Source organism: Cladophialophora immunda, assembly GCF_000835495.1.
Source record: "Cladophialophora immunda strain CBS 83496 unplaced genomic scaffold supercont1.7, whole genome shotgun sequence".
In the NCBI taxonomy this organism is placed as follows: domain Eukaryota; kingdom Fungi; phylum Ascomycota; class Eurotiomycetes; order Chaetothyriales; family Herpotrichiellaceae; genus Cladophialophora; species Cladophialophora immunda.
Window position 1 is genome coordinate 3,076,446 of NW_015622547.1, and position 16,450 is coordinate 3,092,895.

The 16,450-nt window shown below is 53.2% G+C and overlaps 4 protein-coding genes across 4 annotated transcripts; 2 read left to right on the plus strand and 2 right to left on the minus strand.

The window, feature by feature from the left end:
• The first annotated feature begins 1,599 nt into the window (after positions 1 to 1,599).
• On the plus strand, positions 1,600 to 4,097 carry PV07_11788 (uncharacterized protein). Its single transcript, XM_016399255.1, has one exon. The coding sequence runs from the start codon at positions 1,814 to 1,816 to the stop codon at positions 3,728 to 3,730; it is 1,917 nt and encodes a 638-aa protein (XP_016243817.1). The 5' UTR covers positions 1,600 to 1,813; the 3' UTR covers positions 3,731 to 4,097.
• Positions 4,098 to 8,761: 4,664 nt separating this feature from the next.
• On the minus strand, positions 8,762 to 10,957 carry PV07_11789 (uncharacterized protein; the record flags this gene model as incomplete). The annotated part of the gene is made up of 1 exon (XM_016399256.1): positions 8,762 to 10,957. Exon 1 carries the CDS (start codon positions 10,943 to 10,945, stop codon positions 8,762 to 8,764), a length of 2,184 nt encoding a protein of 727 aa, XP_016243818.1. The 5' UTR covers positions 10,946 to 10,957.
• Positions 10,958 to 11,744: 787 nt separating this feature from the next.
• Positions 11,745 to 12,599, minus strand: PV07_11790 (uncharacterized protein; the record flags this gene model as incomplete). Its single annotated transcript, XM_016399257.1, has 1 exon — positions 11,745 to 12,599. The coding sequence occupies one exon, from the start codon at positions 12,597 to 12,599 to the stop codon at positions 11,745 to 11,747; it is 855 nt and encodes a 284-aa protein (XP_016243819.1).
• Positions 12,600 to 13,300: 701 nt separating this feature from the next.
• Positions 13,301 to 15,377, plus strand: PV07_11791 (uncharacterized protein; the record flags this gene model as incomplete). The annotated part of the gene is made up of 4 exons (XM_016399258.1): positions 13,301 to 13,838; positions 13,906 to 14,277; positions 14,372 to 14,564; positions 14,640 to 15,377. The coding sequence occupies 4 exons, from the start codon at positions 13,301 to 13,303 to the stop codon at positions 15,184 to 15,186; spliced, it is 1,650 nt and encodes a 549-aa protein (XP_016243820.1). The 3' UTR covers positions 15,187 to 15,377.
• Between the last annotated feature and the right edge of the window lie 1,073 nt (positions 15,378 to 16,450).

Consider the following 16,450-nt stretch of genomic DNA (forward strand, 5'->3'; position numbering starts at 1 on the left):
CTGAAGATGATGATATATCAGGTTGGGAGAAAAGAGTGTGATGATCTCTATCCGGCAGAGATAAGTAGGACTGAGTCGGGATATTTGAGCAGAAATGAGTCAGTGTTGAGCGAGGGACCAACAGCGTTGTGCTAGTTGCCACAGCCCGCACCAGCGATATTCGCAGGATTTCTGCACTGCGTTCGAGTGCATTGTGTCCTGGGGTTCCCTCGGTGCAGTCGACGTCCGCAAAGGCACCGTCCGTTCAAACAGGCTCGACAGATGCAGTCGGCATCATGTACTGGAGGTGGCTTTGGCGCTGGAGGTTGATATTTCTGCGTCTCCTTATGCATAGTGTTGGCAGATGATGCTTGAGAAACGAAGGTCGCTCCAATGGGAGAGGGATGAAGGATAGTCTAAAGAAATGAGATTCGTGGCTGATGAGGATTGGGAAATACGGGTGCTGCTTGTGAGGAAGGAATAGAAAACGAAGAACTCCTGGGTAACCCAGATATTTGTAGACTTACTCTCGTCGACCACTATCTTCAGTTCCTTGAGGCCTCGAAGGGCAGTTAGCTAGGCAGTGTCTGAAGCATGTAGAAGCCCGTTATGATTCATCTTCATGACCACAGCTGTGTTCAGAAAAACAAAGGATTGAAAGATATGTTTTGGTCGAAGTCACAAGGGGGTATCCTGCCTTGTTGAGTCCCTCGGATGCTTCCAAGGGCAGATTGGAGAAATTCCACTGCCCACGGATCAGACTCAGGTTAGAGGAAGCCAACAATTGATTCTTTGTGCCTGGATGTCTCAAGTCGGCGAGATCCTGCGCCGAGACCAGGTCAAGGTGAGCATTGGAGGCGGCTGGCCACTGACGCCTGTCACAGGTCTTTGATTTGGCGACTCCTCTCTCAAGGCAATAACTTCCTGATCCTAGTGCGGATACTGAGGAGACTGACATCGAAACCCTGTGGAATATATCACGAACCTGGGTGTAGCCGTTGTGCGTGTTGCCATGTGGTGCGGTCAGCAAATCCGTCTGAGTCTTTTGCATTGTTGAAAATGCAACATCAGATGCTGTCAATTGGGGACTGTTGTCGAAGGGAGTCGACTGACTTCCAGACCCGGTCAACTTCTCCAAGCTTTGAGACCTGGGGCGACATCAAGTGAAAAGTGAAGATGGCTGAATGGGTGGAAATGGGCGGGCAAACAGGGCAAACATCTCGGGGTTCAGCCTCGCCAATACACTCATCACGTGCAGTGGCAGTACAGCCTCGTCGCTTCTTGCTCAACACCTCTACTCGTATCTCAGCATTCTACCATGCCTGGCCACTTCATGATTTTCTGACATTCCGCGTGGGCTATCCATGTGACGATCGGAATCCCCTCAGCGTCCGACCTCCTCCACTGCGAAACTCGTGTGACCCTTTCAGTCTGGATCTCAAACGTCAGGCTGAGACAGACCATGCTAGCCTCTGGGCGAGGCGTCCACGACGTCTCAGCTGCCATTGGGCATTCCACTTGGGGGCTGAATTATCTAAGGAGCATCTCCAGCTTCCCAACCAGACTTCCCTCAGCCGCGCAAGGCCATCCTTTCTCTTTGTTTTCACCCTTTTCGCTGGTGTTTTTTCCCCTTTTTTTTTTTTAGAAAAAAATCGTCAACCGCCATTCTCAAGCCGTCTTCTTTCTTTGATCTATCCGAAGGATGGGGTTTATTATCATTGCTTGAGTTCGTCCTCCGTTACTTCCCGGCGCTTTTGCCGCGTAGCGAGTACCCGACGACCCGTTCCTTAGATTCCTTCGGTCACTTGTCAGAACTATACGGGACGATCCACCAATGGCTCACACGTCATGGGCGCCTTGGAAGGTTCTTCTCAAGTGGGCTCCTTTTCACATCGACGCTCTCGGTCTTGTAACGCTCTTGGGAGCTGAGGAGGTCAATGCAGCGGTTGGGCGCCTCGTGAGCAGTGCCTATCTCGAGTATCTACCTCTGCTGGGCGCGTATGTCATTGCTGGGAACCGATTCACCGAGAAAGCCGCTGGCTTCAATCTCTACAACATATCCCAGGGCATCCATACAACAGACCTCGCCGCCTGGTTGACGCGATGGATGCTCTCCCAGGAGTTCGCGAATACTTGCAACTTTGTGGAGTGGACGGTGACGGCTCCAAAGTCCCGAAAGAACGAGATATCAGTCTCCCTGATCATAAGCTTTGTTCTGAATGGCTTCCTCGTCGCCGGCACTATTCTTTCCAAGGATTGGTATGGATTTGCTAACGCAATGGCCATGATTGTGTCCATCATCGTTCGTGCCTACATCATTGGTCAACAACGTATTGCGTTTGATAGCATGATTGACAAGGCTGTCAACAAGTCTAAGTCCGCTAAAGGAGCCAATAACAAAGGACCATCAACTCAAGATGAAGACGACAAGAATCCCGACGTAAGAAACAGAACAACGGCCTCGGCGCCTCATGGAGCCCGGTCGGTTGGAAGCGATTCCTCGAGTGCTACAAACGGACAGAAGCAAGCGATCTCTAATGCGAGTCCAACTCGTCCAAAACCGGAAGACTCTGATAAGGATGTCTGGACCGGAACAACCACGAAGGTCCTCATTATCCAATCTGATTCCAAAGCGGTTACCTTCTGGATGCCCAATGAATTGCTGGTTGAAGTCTTTATTCGGGGGCCCGAGATCCAGAATCCCAAGACATATTTACTCATGAGATCCATCGGATGGCTGGCCTTTGCTGTTCACATTGTCGCCATCGGTATGGCAGACTTGGCGAGTCAAATGTACACGGTCGTCCTAATGGTGTTGCCGACCGTCCTGCTGATAGCGAAGGTTGGATGTGACGATTCGGAATGGCTTTCGAACTTTGAAGTGTGGGTAAGGAGGAAGCTCCGCGGCGAGGACCGAAAGCCTGATCAAGATGCCGAGAAAAGCGAGAAGCCCAGGGAATTCCGCACATTGCGGCAATGCTGGATTGGGTCTCGGCTCAAGGCAGAGATCTGTGAGTGGCCCGAGTCGTATGAGTTTCACCAGGTAGGGGAGGGGGACGACAAGAAGTGGGTGAGCGGAGAACGGACGGAAGGCCAAGAACGCTCCAAGAAACGACAGGATCTGTACGCTTGGCTCGGGCTCACCACCGACGAAGAAGAGAGCATGGACAAGTGGGATCTGTTCCCGCACATCCGAAAGGGCGACAACGAATGGTGGCAGACGTACAAGCTCAAGAAGGGCGAGCTGAAAGACAAGCGCGCCAGTAAGGGACCGCAGCAGCCCCCTGATACCACACCTCTACCACCACCGGGCCAGCATCCCGCTGCCGGCCCTACCACCCCCCAAGGTCCGGCAGACCAGCAACCCAGAATGTTGCAAGCGGCCGGCAGGACGAGAACGCAGCACTTCATTGGCGCCCCTGCCTCGGAGCAGGCAAGCCGGCAGACGAAGTCGGAGCCTCGCCAGGGCACCTTGGTCACGATCAGCAGTTCGGCGTTCCCGGCCATCAGCGACCACGACCAGATCAAGGCCGACGAAGGTGGCGCAAAGACAGACGACGCCGAGACGCAGACTCTGGACGACAGTGACGCCCCGACGGGTCTTCCCCCTGACAACGCCCCGCCCCCCAGCACACCACCGCCGGGTCACGATGCTACCGTTGTCACCTCCCTCAACGTCTTGACTTCCTCTGAAGCTCTGACCCAGTCGCCAACCACCGATGTGCCTCCACACGACCAGAAACACAACTAGGGACCGGTTATTTGGATGCCCCCAAGTTCAGATTGTGGCCTTTGTCGTTTCTTCTGGCAATTCAGCGTAGTTCGAGCCTGGTCACGATATGCCCGGCGACATAGCGAAGCGGATGTTTGATCGAGTTTATGAGGATTCACAGATGACATGGACGTTGGACGGGAAAAGTTTGCGGCAGAGATTTTATACAAACTATACAGATTGTCTGAGTGTCAGAGGATAGTGGCGGGAGCCAGACCGCGGAGAAGAACTCTCTAGTCTCTTGGAAACCTTGTTGTATCTCACTGCATACTGGAGCGCTTGAGATAGGAAAGTGGCTCTGTGAACTAGGAACGCACTCTGCTAATAAATATTTTTGCATACGCTGCCCTTTCCGCCACCTTGCTACATTGCGTGAGTTCTTCATCGCACAACAAGCTCTTGGTCCAGCGTGACGGTCGCGGCGGGCTGGAGTTCCACCTCTACAGACCGTTCCTGGTAGTAGACTCTGGCCGACAACGCGGCCTGGCCGGCATTCTGAATCGTCGCTTCGACCAGCATCCCCTCGCTCCACTGGACCCCAACCACGAGGTTGCCCTTCGCCCTGAGTCCCTTCACCTGTCCGCTCTTCCTCCACTTCGTAGGCAGGGCCGGCAAGATCTCGACCTCCCCGACCCGCACGCTCCGCAACAGCAGCTCCGCCACCGCCGCCGTGGCGCCGAAATTGCCGTCCACGACGAGGATGTTCGTCTCGGCCCCGGCGATCCCGGGCTTGGAGAAGGTCAGCAGATTCTCGAACGACAGCTCCGAGATGAGGTGCGTCAGGGGCTTGAGCGCGGCGTCTCCGTCGTCGAGCCGCGCGAAGCCCATCGCGAAGAGCACGGCCGTGAACTCGATGTCTTCCAGGTCGGCGCGGGCGCGGCGCCGTTCGAGCGTGACGCGCACGGCCTCCGCCAGTGCAGGGGTGTGTCGTTTGCTGATCTGACTGCTGCGGATGAGGGCGACGATGTGCGACATGTGCCGGTGGTCGGGTTGGGCCTCCTCGAAGTCTTCGAGCCATTCCTGCAACTGGCCGTGCCTGCCGATTTGGAGGGGCGGGAGCTTTGACATGGCCTTCTTGGCCTTCTGGATGAAATCGTCGTTTGGGACGTCCTCACCGCCCAGTGACGGCGCTACGTCAAGGCAGAAGGCCAGAAGGTCTCTCACGAGTACCACGTCTAGAGTTGGAGACAGACTCAATGAATGCTCCTCACGCCGGCCCTGCTCCTCGACAAAGAAGGTGTTTTCAGGCGACACAGAGGGGCCGGTCACTGTCAATCCCTTTTTTGGGTCAGCCGTGGACATATACTCCAAGAAGAATTCGGCCGCGGCTTTCAAAACGTCCCATGCATACCCCTTCAAGTATGCCTTGTCGAGAGTATACTCCCAGTGCTCTTTCATCTCCAATGCCATCCACAGGCCTCCTGTAACATTGAGCCCCCAACTCGTTTCCCAGCCGGGCGCCGTGAATCCCCAGACATTCGAGAACACATGTGCAACCCACCCTTTTTGGGTGCCGTAGAAGTTCTTCGCAGACCTGTTCCCTGCTGCTGCGAGGGTCTGCATGTATCTCGCAAGTGGCGCATGGCATTCGTCCCCCAATCCACAGGGCTCGAGCGGAAAATAGTTCATTTGCGTGTTGATGTCAAGGTGATAGTCGCAGGACCAGTTCATCGCATTGGCTTCTCGGTCGTTCCAAAGGCCTTGCAGATGAAGCGGTAGGGGAGAGTCTGAGCGAGTACCTGCAATCAGGAGGTAACGGCCATAGTTAAAGTACAACGCGTAAATGGGCAAATCCTCTGAGGATTCTCCCTTTGTGGCCGCAAGGGCTTTCTGGCGTTGGTCTGTAGGAAGTTGTGATGTTGACGAAGGTGGACCGAGCGTAAGCGTCACTCGAGAGTAGAGGCTCTGGTGGTCTTCTATATGGCACCGCTTGAGTTTGTCATATCCAGCCTCGAGAGCAGTCTGGATCTGAGTCCGGGCCAGAGAAATCCAATCCTTGTGGTGCGGGACCAAATAATCTGTATTCAAAGCAGCCAAGATCACCACGGAGGAAGCATTCGCTACAGAAATGGTGTCTTCTGTATGGAGCAGTTGACCATCGGAATGGAGGTGAACCAGACCATACAGCTTGACACCACATGTCCCATCACTGTGCACTGTCTCAAGTGCTTGGGTATGGATTTCCAACTGAGCAGCGCCTGGTTTCTTAGTAGACCAACTTTTGGTCTCTCCTTGAAACCTAATGTTGCAGGAAAGGCGAGTCTCGTTGTTCGTCGAAATCCTCATAGCAATGACTTGATGGGGATGGGAGACAAATGTTTCCCGACTGATCCGCGTTCCAGAGTCGGCCGATGTATACGACGCCCAGCCAATACCCTCGTCCAACCTTAGGCCTCTCTCGAACTTACCCTTCGAGGCAGTGACTTCTCCAGCGAGAGAATACTCGACTTTGAGTCTTCCCACACCCAGATTCGTGCCGAAATCCCCTTTCGGAGGCTGCAACCATTTCTCTGCCAAGGCTTGCACAGCCTGATGGTCTTTTTGTATATAGAGCTCACGCATCTCATTGATGGCAGCCTTACCACCATATTGGCTCTGCGGCTCGTAGGGCTGGCCTGACCAGAAGGTAACCTCGTTTAGTAGGAGTGTGTCCACATGTCCGCTCGAAATAAGACTCGCGCCTATTTTGCCATTCCCAAGAGGTAGTGATTGATGAAACCCTGTGGCCGACGTATGATAATATAGACCATGTGATGGATCCATTGCTGATTGGCAGCGTGAGCAGGTGATACCTTGTCCTGAGTACAATAATGATTCTGATAATGTATCGCCCGACGGTTGAGGAAATCGGCGCAAGTCAAGTATTTCTGGCTTCTTCCGCCAGATGGCCACAACTTCACATAGCTTTCGAAACGCCAGTCGTCTTCAGGCTTTGCCCAGAATACCTTTTCGGGATACGTCGTGACCATAGCAAGCTGCCGAAGCCCGAAACCTTTGAGGATTCCACACACACAGTCCGTCAAGGGTGGCCGATCCGTATACCTACCAGAACTGGAATAGATCATCTCAATGCAGTTTGTGCCAATCAGAAGCCAACATTCGGCAATTCGGTCTGTTCGCCTACAGCCGACAAGGATTCAGGCAGTTAGACATGATCAATGCCGAAACTGATAGCGCGCAACTGGGGGGATAGTTGGACGTATCTGAAGGAAGGATTCGTAATGGTTCGGTCGTGATCCATGCGGACATGGTTATTCGTTACTCCAAAAAGGCTCGGGTTCCCTGCGAGTTGTCAAGCCAACGGATTTGCTCACAAGCAGGGTATCAGATTGACGACTTAAACGATTCATTCTGAGGATTCGAGTGACATGATGGCGAGCGACCAGGGATTATCAAACGGCACCAGCCACAGCTCAGCGAGTCTCGAAGAAACCATCATCCAGTCATATCAAGTCTATGGTGAGTAACGAGTTCGAACATTTCTGAGCTTCGGGCACCCTCAAATACTAAAGGGTTGAATCAGACCTGCGCTTCCCGACAAGCCTCACATCGGCAGGCTCAGATGCCATGAATGGCGCGCCCGACTACAGTGCCGCTTACATCGTATTGAGTACCAATTCGCACCTGGCAGGACACGGCTTCTCGTTCACCATCGGCCGTGGGAATGATCTGGTCTGTCAAGCTGCTCGTGCCACAGCAGAGCGTCTTGTGGGTAAGCGGCTCACTGATTTGACCTCTGACATGGGCAAAACATGGCGCTTCCTCGTCTCTGATTCTCAGCTCCGGTGGGTGGGTCCTGAAAAAGGGGTCATTCACCTGGGTCTAGCTGCCTGTGTCAACGCCTTATGGGATCTCTGGGGGCGAGCGAAGAAGAAGCCCGTCTGGAAGCTCATCGCAGATATGAGGCCGGAGGAGTTTGTGAGGTGCATTGACTTCCGCTATATCGAGGACGCCATCACCCCAAAGGAGGCAATCGCTCTGTTGGAAGCACAGGAGGCGTCAAAACCACAGCGACTTCGCGATGCAGAAGCTAATCGGGCGGTACCTGCATACTCGACCGAGGCGGGATGGTTGGGATATTCGGATGAAAAGATGCGAAAACTGATGAAGGACCTCCTTGCTGCTGGCCATGACAAGTTTAAATTAAAGGTCGGCAGGGACCTTGAGGATGACAAGCGACGATGCCGGATCGCCAGAGAAGTAATGGGGGAGGAAAAGACCTTGATGGTAGACGCGAACCAGGTCTGGGGTGTATCCGAGGCCATTCAGTGGATGCTTCAGCTGGCCGAGTTCAAACCAGCGTACGTGCCATTTGACCGCAGCCTGTCCATTCGTCACTGACCAAGGCTGAATGTACAGGTTTATCGAGGAGCCCACATCGCCAGATGACATTCTTGGGCACGCTGCTGTCCGAAAAGCCCTTAAAGCTCACGGCATAGGGGTCGCGACTGGGGAGATGTGTCATAATCGAGTGATGTTCAAGCAGTTGCTCCAGGCCGAGGCTATCGATGTCTGCCAGATTGATGCCTGTCGTTTGGGAGGCGTAAACGAAGTCCTGGCCGTCCTTCTTATGGCAAAAAAGTAAGAAGTCTTCCAAGACGCCTGGGCCAAGCAGCTGACAAAGATCCCAGGTTTGGAGTCCCGGTTATCCCACACAGTGGCGGCATAGGCTTGAATGAGTATACGCAGCACTTGTCTTTGGTGGATTACCTCTGCGTATCTGGGGAGCGGAGCATGCTCGAGAACATCACCACCTATAACCACGTTCTCACAACGCCATTGCAGACGCGTGATGGCTTCTTTGTGACACCCTTAGAATCCGGCTACAGTGTCGAGTTTCGAGAGACAGCAATTGTGCAGTACAGTTATCCAGATGGCACTTTCTGGCGCTCCCAGGACGGTTTGTCGATTGTCAACAGCGGCCTGGCTTGAGGCTGCATCGAGACGCAGGCCTCAGCCGTACTCTGCATTAGAGTGCTGCGTTGGGGCTGAAGTTTGAAACGCAGGGCTTCAGGCGAATGGAATGGACTGACCAGTACGCGAATGCGCCGCTAGCCATTCATTCATGTTCATAGGTTCAATGTGGTTCACATAGACATGGTCAGATTCCGCAGACACGGATAAATGGTTCGATATATTTAGACTCGATGGCGTCTCTCGTTGATTACCATGACCATGACTTCCTGCACTGGCATTTAAAGGCCACTCTCTCGGATAGATTGGTGATATTGTCTGAGCCAGGGGTAGGTCATCTCTTTCGCCAGCCCGTCCGAGGTTCTGATAATGTCGAAGCACCATGAGATCGCCGACACTGATGCGCTGAGTGAGAAACGAAGCTAGAGGATCATGGGCTTCTGACATATCCGTTCTCAACTGATGGTCCTTGATTGAAGCGGCCAGCTCGAAAAATTCGCAGTAAAAAATAGCGTGCCAATAAATATCACGCAGCTGGCGCAAGAAGATCATACAAAGCTCAAATCGATTCTTATGAACTTGGAGTCTTTCTTCCGATCGTGAAGATCTAATCCCTAGGACATGCACAATGAGAGGCGCCAAGGTGAAGGTAACAGCGATTGTGGGACAGAATCTCACTAGGTCAAGGTTGACGAGGTGAGTGAACAGCTGAGTATTGTCCAAGGCCGCAAATTCAACCTTTTGCTGACAAGTAGTAGTCCAGTCCCCAGCTCCGTTCCACAGAGTAAGTGACTGATACAATGCAATGCGAATGGTATTCAAGCATGCATGTAAAATTGCGCGATACATAGTGGCGACTCCTATATTCCCTGAGACGGCTTGGAGATGGTCTTGTCGTTTGGCTTGAGGCGGCAGAGAGCGCATCCAGCGTTCTAGGGCATCTTCGCAGACCTGGAGTTGATCAGGAGGCGCCGCATCGGTCACCGAGCTTGAATAGCGCAGAGTGACAATGCCTTCAACGATCTGGCAAAGTTTAACAAATTCGATGAATATGGCCTTGATCTCAAGATCTTGCTCGGAATCCCCTTCCTCTCTGACATCGTCGAGCACCAGCATTGACGTGGTACAGTCCAGGCTGTTGATCATGAGAGGACGGCCGGTCCCTAGGCCATTGCAGCGGTCCCGTACGATACATGCCCACCAAATTCGTGCCCACAAAGCCCGATGGGGGACATTGCCAGGATCCCTGTGCAGTCCGCTAACTTGAGCCAGGCTTATAGCTTGGTGGATCCAATGCCACGTGTGCTTCCGTTCAGTGATAGAAGGATAGTATTGACTGATCAACAATAAGGCCTGAATAGTTGCAATCGGGTCTTCATCATAGTCGAGGTCATAGAGTCGGCGAGCCTTAAGGTAATATGCATGGCGTGCTTGTTTTCGGGATGTGAATCCCGCGGCCGAGATGACCTCAGAGGGCACAACTCCAATTGCTATGAAAAGCACAGCTTGGAGGAGCAGGAGACTCAAGTGTGAATTGCGAGGTGCCGACTCAGGACTAGATGCATTTTGAGCCGGGCTTGCGTGATGTGCAGCGTTTGGACTGGTGGTCATTGAAACTTCGATGGATTTAATGGATTGTAAAAACTCGGATTTCTGGACCACAGGGAAGAACGGGTGGAAGATAGTGAAGTAAGCATCAATCAGCGCCGAAAGGACATGTGGCGGAGGAATATCGAAGCAACCGACATTCTTGAGATAGTGGAGTTCATCCTCACTGCATCCTGAGACGGGAGCAAACGATCCTTGGTTTTTGTCCGATGCTAATTGAAGCACAATGTCCTCAAGAGGCCGTGCATCGGAACGTTGAGGCTGAGAAAGGCGCATCAAAAAGGCGTAATGGGGGACCGAATGCAATAATCTGTGTCTGGAGAAGGACGGTGTCCGTCGAGTTGAGCATTGCTCAATTCCCTCTGGAGTTGCAGACAACGAATCGACAGTAGCGTCACTAGGCCTCAAGAGACCAGTCGCAGACGTGCCGATTGCATCGTGATGTGTTTGAACAGAAGTCGAAGATGGGAGAGTAGTGTTTGCTTCAGATAGAGGTCCTACAGCGGACCTTTGTCGCTTCTTCCTGTCAACAGCCAGGCATTCGAAGCCATCCTGATCACAATTCGAGCAGGGTGACCCTTTTGTTGCATAATCGCATCTGACTTTCCGTTTCCGACAAGACAGACAGGCTTTCGCTGCACGTCTGGTTTTGTATCGGGCTGTTGCAGGCATACCATGTTCTCCTGTTGGCGGGACAGCTGCAATGAGATTTGGACATGCGCGGAGGGAGAATGCAGAGGCGGAGAGGCGCGCTCAAATGCCAAGACATGTCACGTGGCTGCAGTGCCTACAGCTTTCCACCCGCTACGAGACCTACCTCCTTGCCGCCCACACCCTTCATTACATCCTGTCTTGGAGGTGAACCCCGACAAATGCTACATACGTAGTGCCGACACCCCTTCTCGATGGCTTCAATCACCCCCCAGGTGACCCTGAACGTCTCTTGATCCTATATCATGGGCAATCGCTCATCACCAATCCGCTGGCTTGCTCAGCCGTCTACGAAGCCACTTTCCGGGTCTAGAGAATGAGCCTGATGCCGCTTCGGCATTTCGGCTAGGAGAAGGTCTCGAACTTGCATGGTTAGAGCGTATTCGGGCTTACGCGCCTGGGGGCCGTCCATCTATCAAATCTACACGGTCCACAGACAATCTGGCCAACAACAAACCTGAGCATCCTACATCGCTAGATGTCACAAGCCATCAACGACATCAGTTCAGACTTGGCTGAGAGTGTCGTCGTCCTGTACACCGACCGATGGAAAGCAGAGCTACCACCTGCAGTCCAAATGAACAGCACAGTCGAACGTCGATAACGATCAACGACGTCGCTATACAGTCGCGGATAAATGGGCGAGAATAGATGTCACGCTCAAAGGATACCCCAATGCCGTGATCTGAGATTTCGAACCACAATGCTGGAGCTAACAATGTAGCGATTCAACTGCTTGGTGCTTCACAGACAATGGCATTCAGTCCTCTAAATGCTGCCATAATGACGAGGGCAGGTCCTTCGGGTCTATGTCAAAAATGTGTGGGAAGATCGTCTTCAGATTTTCGGACCTGAGTGCCGGCCACTGTTCGCGGACTGTCTGCAGCAGCAGGCCGTACCAGATTCGGTATCCGGTCGCTGTCAAGTGGACGCCATCCGTGGCCAATAACCCGGCGAGCGTTCCAGGAGTGGCGAGGCCTTGAGAGGAAGAATCTAATTGATTGCCCTCAACGCGTTCCCTCTGCCCGGGGATAGGCTGTCCTTCGCTCCACCCCGCAGCATCCATGAATGCCTGCCACAGGTCAACAAAAGCGACATTCCTTTGCTTTCCAAATTGTCTGGCGACCTGTGCTGCGGCATCCGAGTACAGTCTCGCCCTCTCGGTATATCGATCCAGTGGCGCTTCAGGCGCGAGCTCGTTGACTGGTGCAGGCCCTACAAGGACCACTGCTTCAACTCCATGTCGCTTGGCTGCTGCCACCATGTACGATAGATTTTCCTTATATCTGTCGATTGGCACGCTTTGTGAATGTGTGTTGTGGCTGGGATCTGCCGCATCGTTTGTACCAAAGAACATCACCAACAACTTGATCACAGCATTGCGAGTTTCTGTGGTATGGGTCACTATCGGCGTTTCTGCCTGCAGAATGGCGTCGATGATGTGGCGTCCATGTTCCGTGTTGTACCCGCCATATCCATGTGTTACGACCTGTAACTTGGACCAGTATTCGTGCTGCAGCGCCGGCGCAAGGTTGAAGCCACCAGCTTGATTGGAACTTTGCTCAGTTTGCGAATCACCAAACAGAACGATCTTTTTGACGACAATAGGTCTCATGGCTGCGGATTAGGGAGTGGTTCACACTGCTGTTAAAATCACAATCTGTCAAGGTAACCGCCCATCCTTACGCCAGAGACTTCAGTCACACAATCTCTGATGTCTTCCCTGACTCCTCTCTACATGTTCGTTCAGCGGCAGAAGGCATGCTTTCAGTGTCTCAGGCGCAGAAAATCGACTCTGCTTGCCGATTAACCGTAATGAGTATCAGCCGCCTACTGGCTCAACCAGTAGGAATACTGTCCTCGGCAATACGGTTACGGCGAAATCCCGCCTGACTTTTGGCGGCTCAGAGAAGCGATGCTACCTTGACTTCTGCCTTCCCCATGGGGCAGGCCAGCAGATGGAGTGGAAATTGTTGCAGATCATGCTGAAAGCGACCAAGTCTTCATGTCCCCCGCACTGTTGGCTGGTATAGCTAAACAAAACTTGGAATATGGGCAATTGGTGTCGGATAACATGGCGGCTTTGATGTACTGTCATTGGTACTGGAGGCAACCGAAGCGGGAGGCTGGCAATGTTGCATTCAAGCCAGAATGCTCATAAGAACGAGATGCCTCTGCTGCAATGTCTTCATCGCCGCCGTCCAAACTTGACAGTATTGGAACAAGATTGTCCTTGTTTGCATTCTTCCTAAGCTCCTGTCTTGGTGCCTTTGCCTCAGTCCCGTTGAGCCTGGTATAACCAGCCCAGTAATCACCATGGCCGCTAGCACCCAGACACAAGATAAGGATGGCACCACGTTCATCGAACATTCAGCCAGCCTGGAACCAGGCCTCACGGTGGAAAAGACCCTTACTGATGCAGAAGTCACTGGCAAGCTCGACAGCCTCAGCACCTCTATGGCCAACCAGGGCACCCACACGGAACATGAGCTTACCTATCTCGAGGCACTGAAGATTTACCGTAAAGGTGCCTTCTGGTCGATCTTCTTTTCACTGTCCATCATCATGCGCGCGTACGACATTGAGATAACAGGAAACTTCTTCGCCCTTCCCTCGTTCCAAAGTCATTTTGGCCACGAAGTACCTGGTCATGGCTATCAGATCCCTGCTAACTGGCAGGTCGCCATGTCTATGGGTTCCCTGGTCGGACAGATAATCGGTGCATATATTGTTGCATGGCCAATGGAGAGGATTGGACGCCGGAAGACATTGGCTATCTATCTTCTGTTGACCTCCGCTCTGGTGTTCATGCAGGTCTTTGCTCCGAACATTGAGGTCTTGACAACAAGCATGTGTAAGTGTTTCATGACGACCATACAATGGAGCAACAGAGACTGACTGCTCATTTCTGCCCTCAATAGACTTGTCGGGCATTATCTGGGGTGGATACTGCGTCCTTGCACCAACTTATGCTTCCGAGTGTCTTCCAATGAAACTCCGAGGGTTCTTAACTGGATACATCAACCTGTGCTATGTGATGGGCCAGTTTATCCAGACAGGAATCACCAGAGGCTTCATCAACAGAGCAGACAAGTGGGCTTACAAAATACCGTACTGTATCCAGTGGGCATGGCCGATTATCATCCTCCCAGGTCTGATTTGGGCCCCAGAAAGCCCGTGGTGGCTCGTGCGTCAGCATAAGATGGAGGAAGCGGAGCGCTCTCTCAAGAGACTGTCGGGAGAGCACGAGAAGGTGCAAGTGACGAACACCCTGGCCATGATGGTGAAAACGGGTAAGTGCTTTCTGTCGTTATACAGGCTTAGCCGCAAGATATTCTTGTTCTTGGTAGCCATGAGACGCCGATGCTAACTCGAGGGACTGTCTAGATCTTTATGAACGCGAGGTCGAAGTCGGCACCACTTACATGGATTGCTGGAAGGGCCCGAATCGCAGGAGGATGGAGATTTGCATCATGCTCTTCGTCATCCAGAACTTCTCAGGCAATCCGGTGGGCTTTGCGACTTATCTCTTTGAGCAAGTTGGATTGAGTGCCAAACACTCCTTTGACATGGGGCTTGGGTGAGTTCTCAGCAAGGAAGACCCCAACTCCTTATTCTTTGTTCAGATAACTAACATGGTCCCACCGCACCATAGACTCAACGGCCTTGGATTTCTCGGGACTCTTGCGTCTGCCTTCCCACTCATCTACTTTGGAAGACGATTCTGTTACATGGCAGGCCTCGCCTATGTCATCGTCATTCTCTTCGTTGTGGCCTTCATGTGTCTTGCGTCGGACTATGCAAGCAACCCATCGTACTCTTGGGCGCAAGCAGCACTCTTATGCACCCTCCAGTTTGTTTGGCAGATGACTCTCGGCCCGCTTACCTACGTTGTGGTGTGCGAAACTCCGTCCACGAAACTCAGATCGAAGACGATAGCTCTGGCAACAGTGATCGATGCAGCAACCGGACTTGTCACTACAGTGATTGGCCCGTACCTCCTTAACCCTGGCGCGGCAAATGCTGGAGCGAAGATTGAGTTTTTGTACGGCGGCATCTCCATCATCTCACTCACATGGTGCTTCTTCCGTCTTCCCGAGACCAAGAATCGGACTTTTGAGGAGTTGGATATCTTGTTCGAGAAACGGGTGCCGGCGCGACAGTTCAAGGGTTACGTTATTGATCGTTCTGACGAGCAATAAGGGAAGAGGTTTAGGTGATCTGTGGATGGAGAATCACACGGACTTTTGCTTGCAACTGCGTTTCATAGCTGATAGGTATCGATACAAAGAACGGCGACGGGAAGATTGTACACCTAAACTGCAGGAATTGAACGTTTGGGATAAATGAACTGCCGTTTCTGCCAAGTATTGAGCGATCGTCACAGTTGGAGGTACGTCTTCGAGATCGCGGTCGCTGTCCGGAGACAGTCCCGGCAGGAGAGCCGTGCGTGGCCGTTGCACAGTATGGATGGTTTGGAGTATGTTTGCCAGCCTGATCTACCGGCGTGGAGAATGCGGGGAAAGGAGGGCAAATGGACTCTTATATAGATACAGCATTCCTTATAGAGGCTGCATTTCTGGCATATGCTGTATGGACCAACCTTGAAGAAAGCCGCACGAACCACACAATAGATAGCATCACGATTCTCTCGGCGCTGGCTGGTCCTTTCATCCTTCTTGAGGTGCTTGCCCGCATCTTGTGACGCCTCAGCGACCCTGCGACGTTCGTGACACCGCGCGCCTTGCTGCCGACTAGCCATGGCAGTGGAGAAGAGAGTCTTCCTCATAGGACCGGGTCTGATCGGCACTGACCTGCTCGAGCTCCTCGTGGAAGCCGGCTATGAAGTCACCACCATGGTCCGCCGCGAGGCACATGCAGCACAGGTCAAAGACCTCGGCGCCCACGTGGTCATGGGCACTTTGGACGACAAAGACACCATCCGCAAACACACGGCCGCGAGTCCCATCGTCATCCACACCGCGACGGCCGACCATCTGCCTTCTGTCGAGGCCGTGCTGGACGGCGTGCGCCAACGTGCCTCGCAAGGCCTGGAATCCATCTTCATGCACACCAGCGGGACGAGCGTGCTGGTCGACAACTCCAAGGGCATGTACAAATCCGACACGATCTACTCGGACGAACGGCCCGAGGAGATCGACAGCGTGCCGGACACGGCGCCGCACCGTGAAATCGACCTCGCCATCCTCGCGGCGCGGAGGGAGCTGGGCACCAAGGCCAAGATCGTCATCGTGCTGCCGTGCCTGGTGTACGGCATCGGCAAGTGCTCCGGACGCGTGTCCATGCAGCTGCCGACCATGGTGCGGTTCGCGCTGAAGCACGGCTGGGCCCCGGTCATCGGCAAGGGCGTCTCGGTGCGGAGCAACATCCACGTCCAGGACCTGGTGCGCGGGTACATGGTCATCCTGGACTGGATGCAGCGCACCAGCGCGGCCGAGGTGCTGT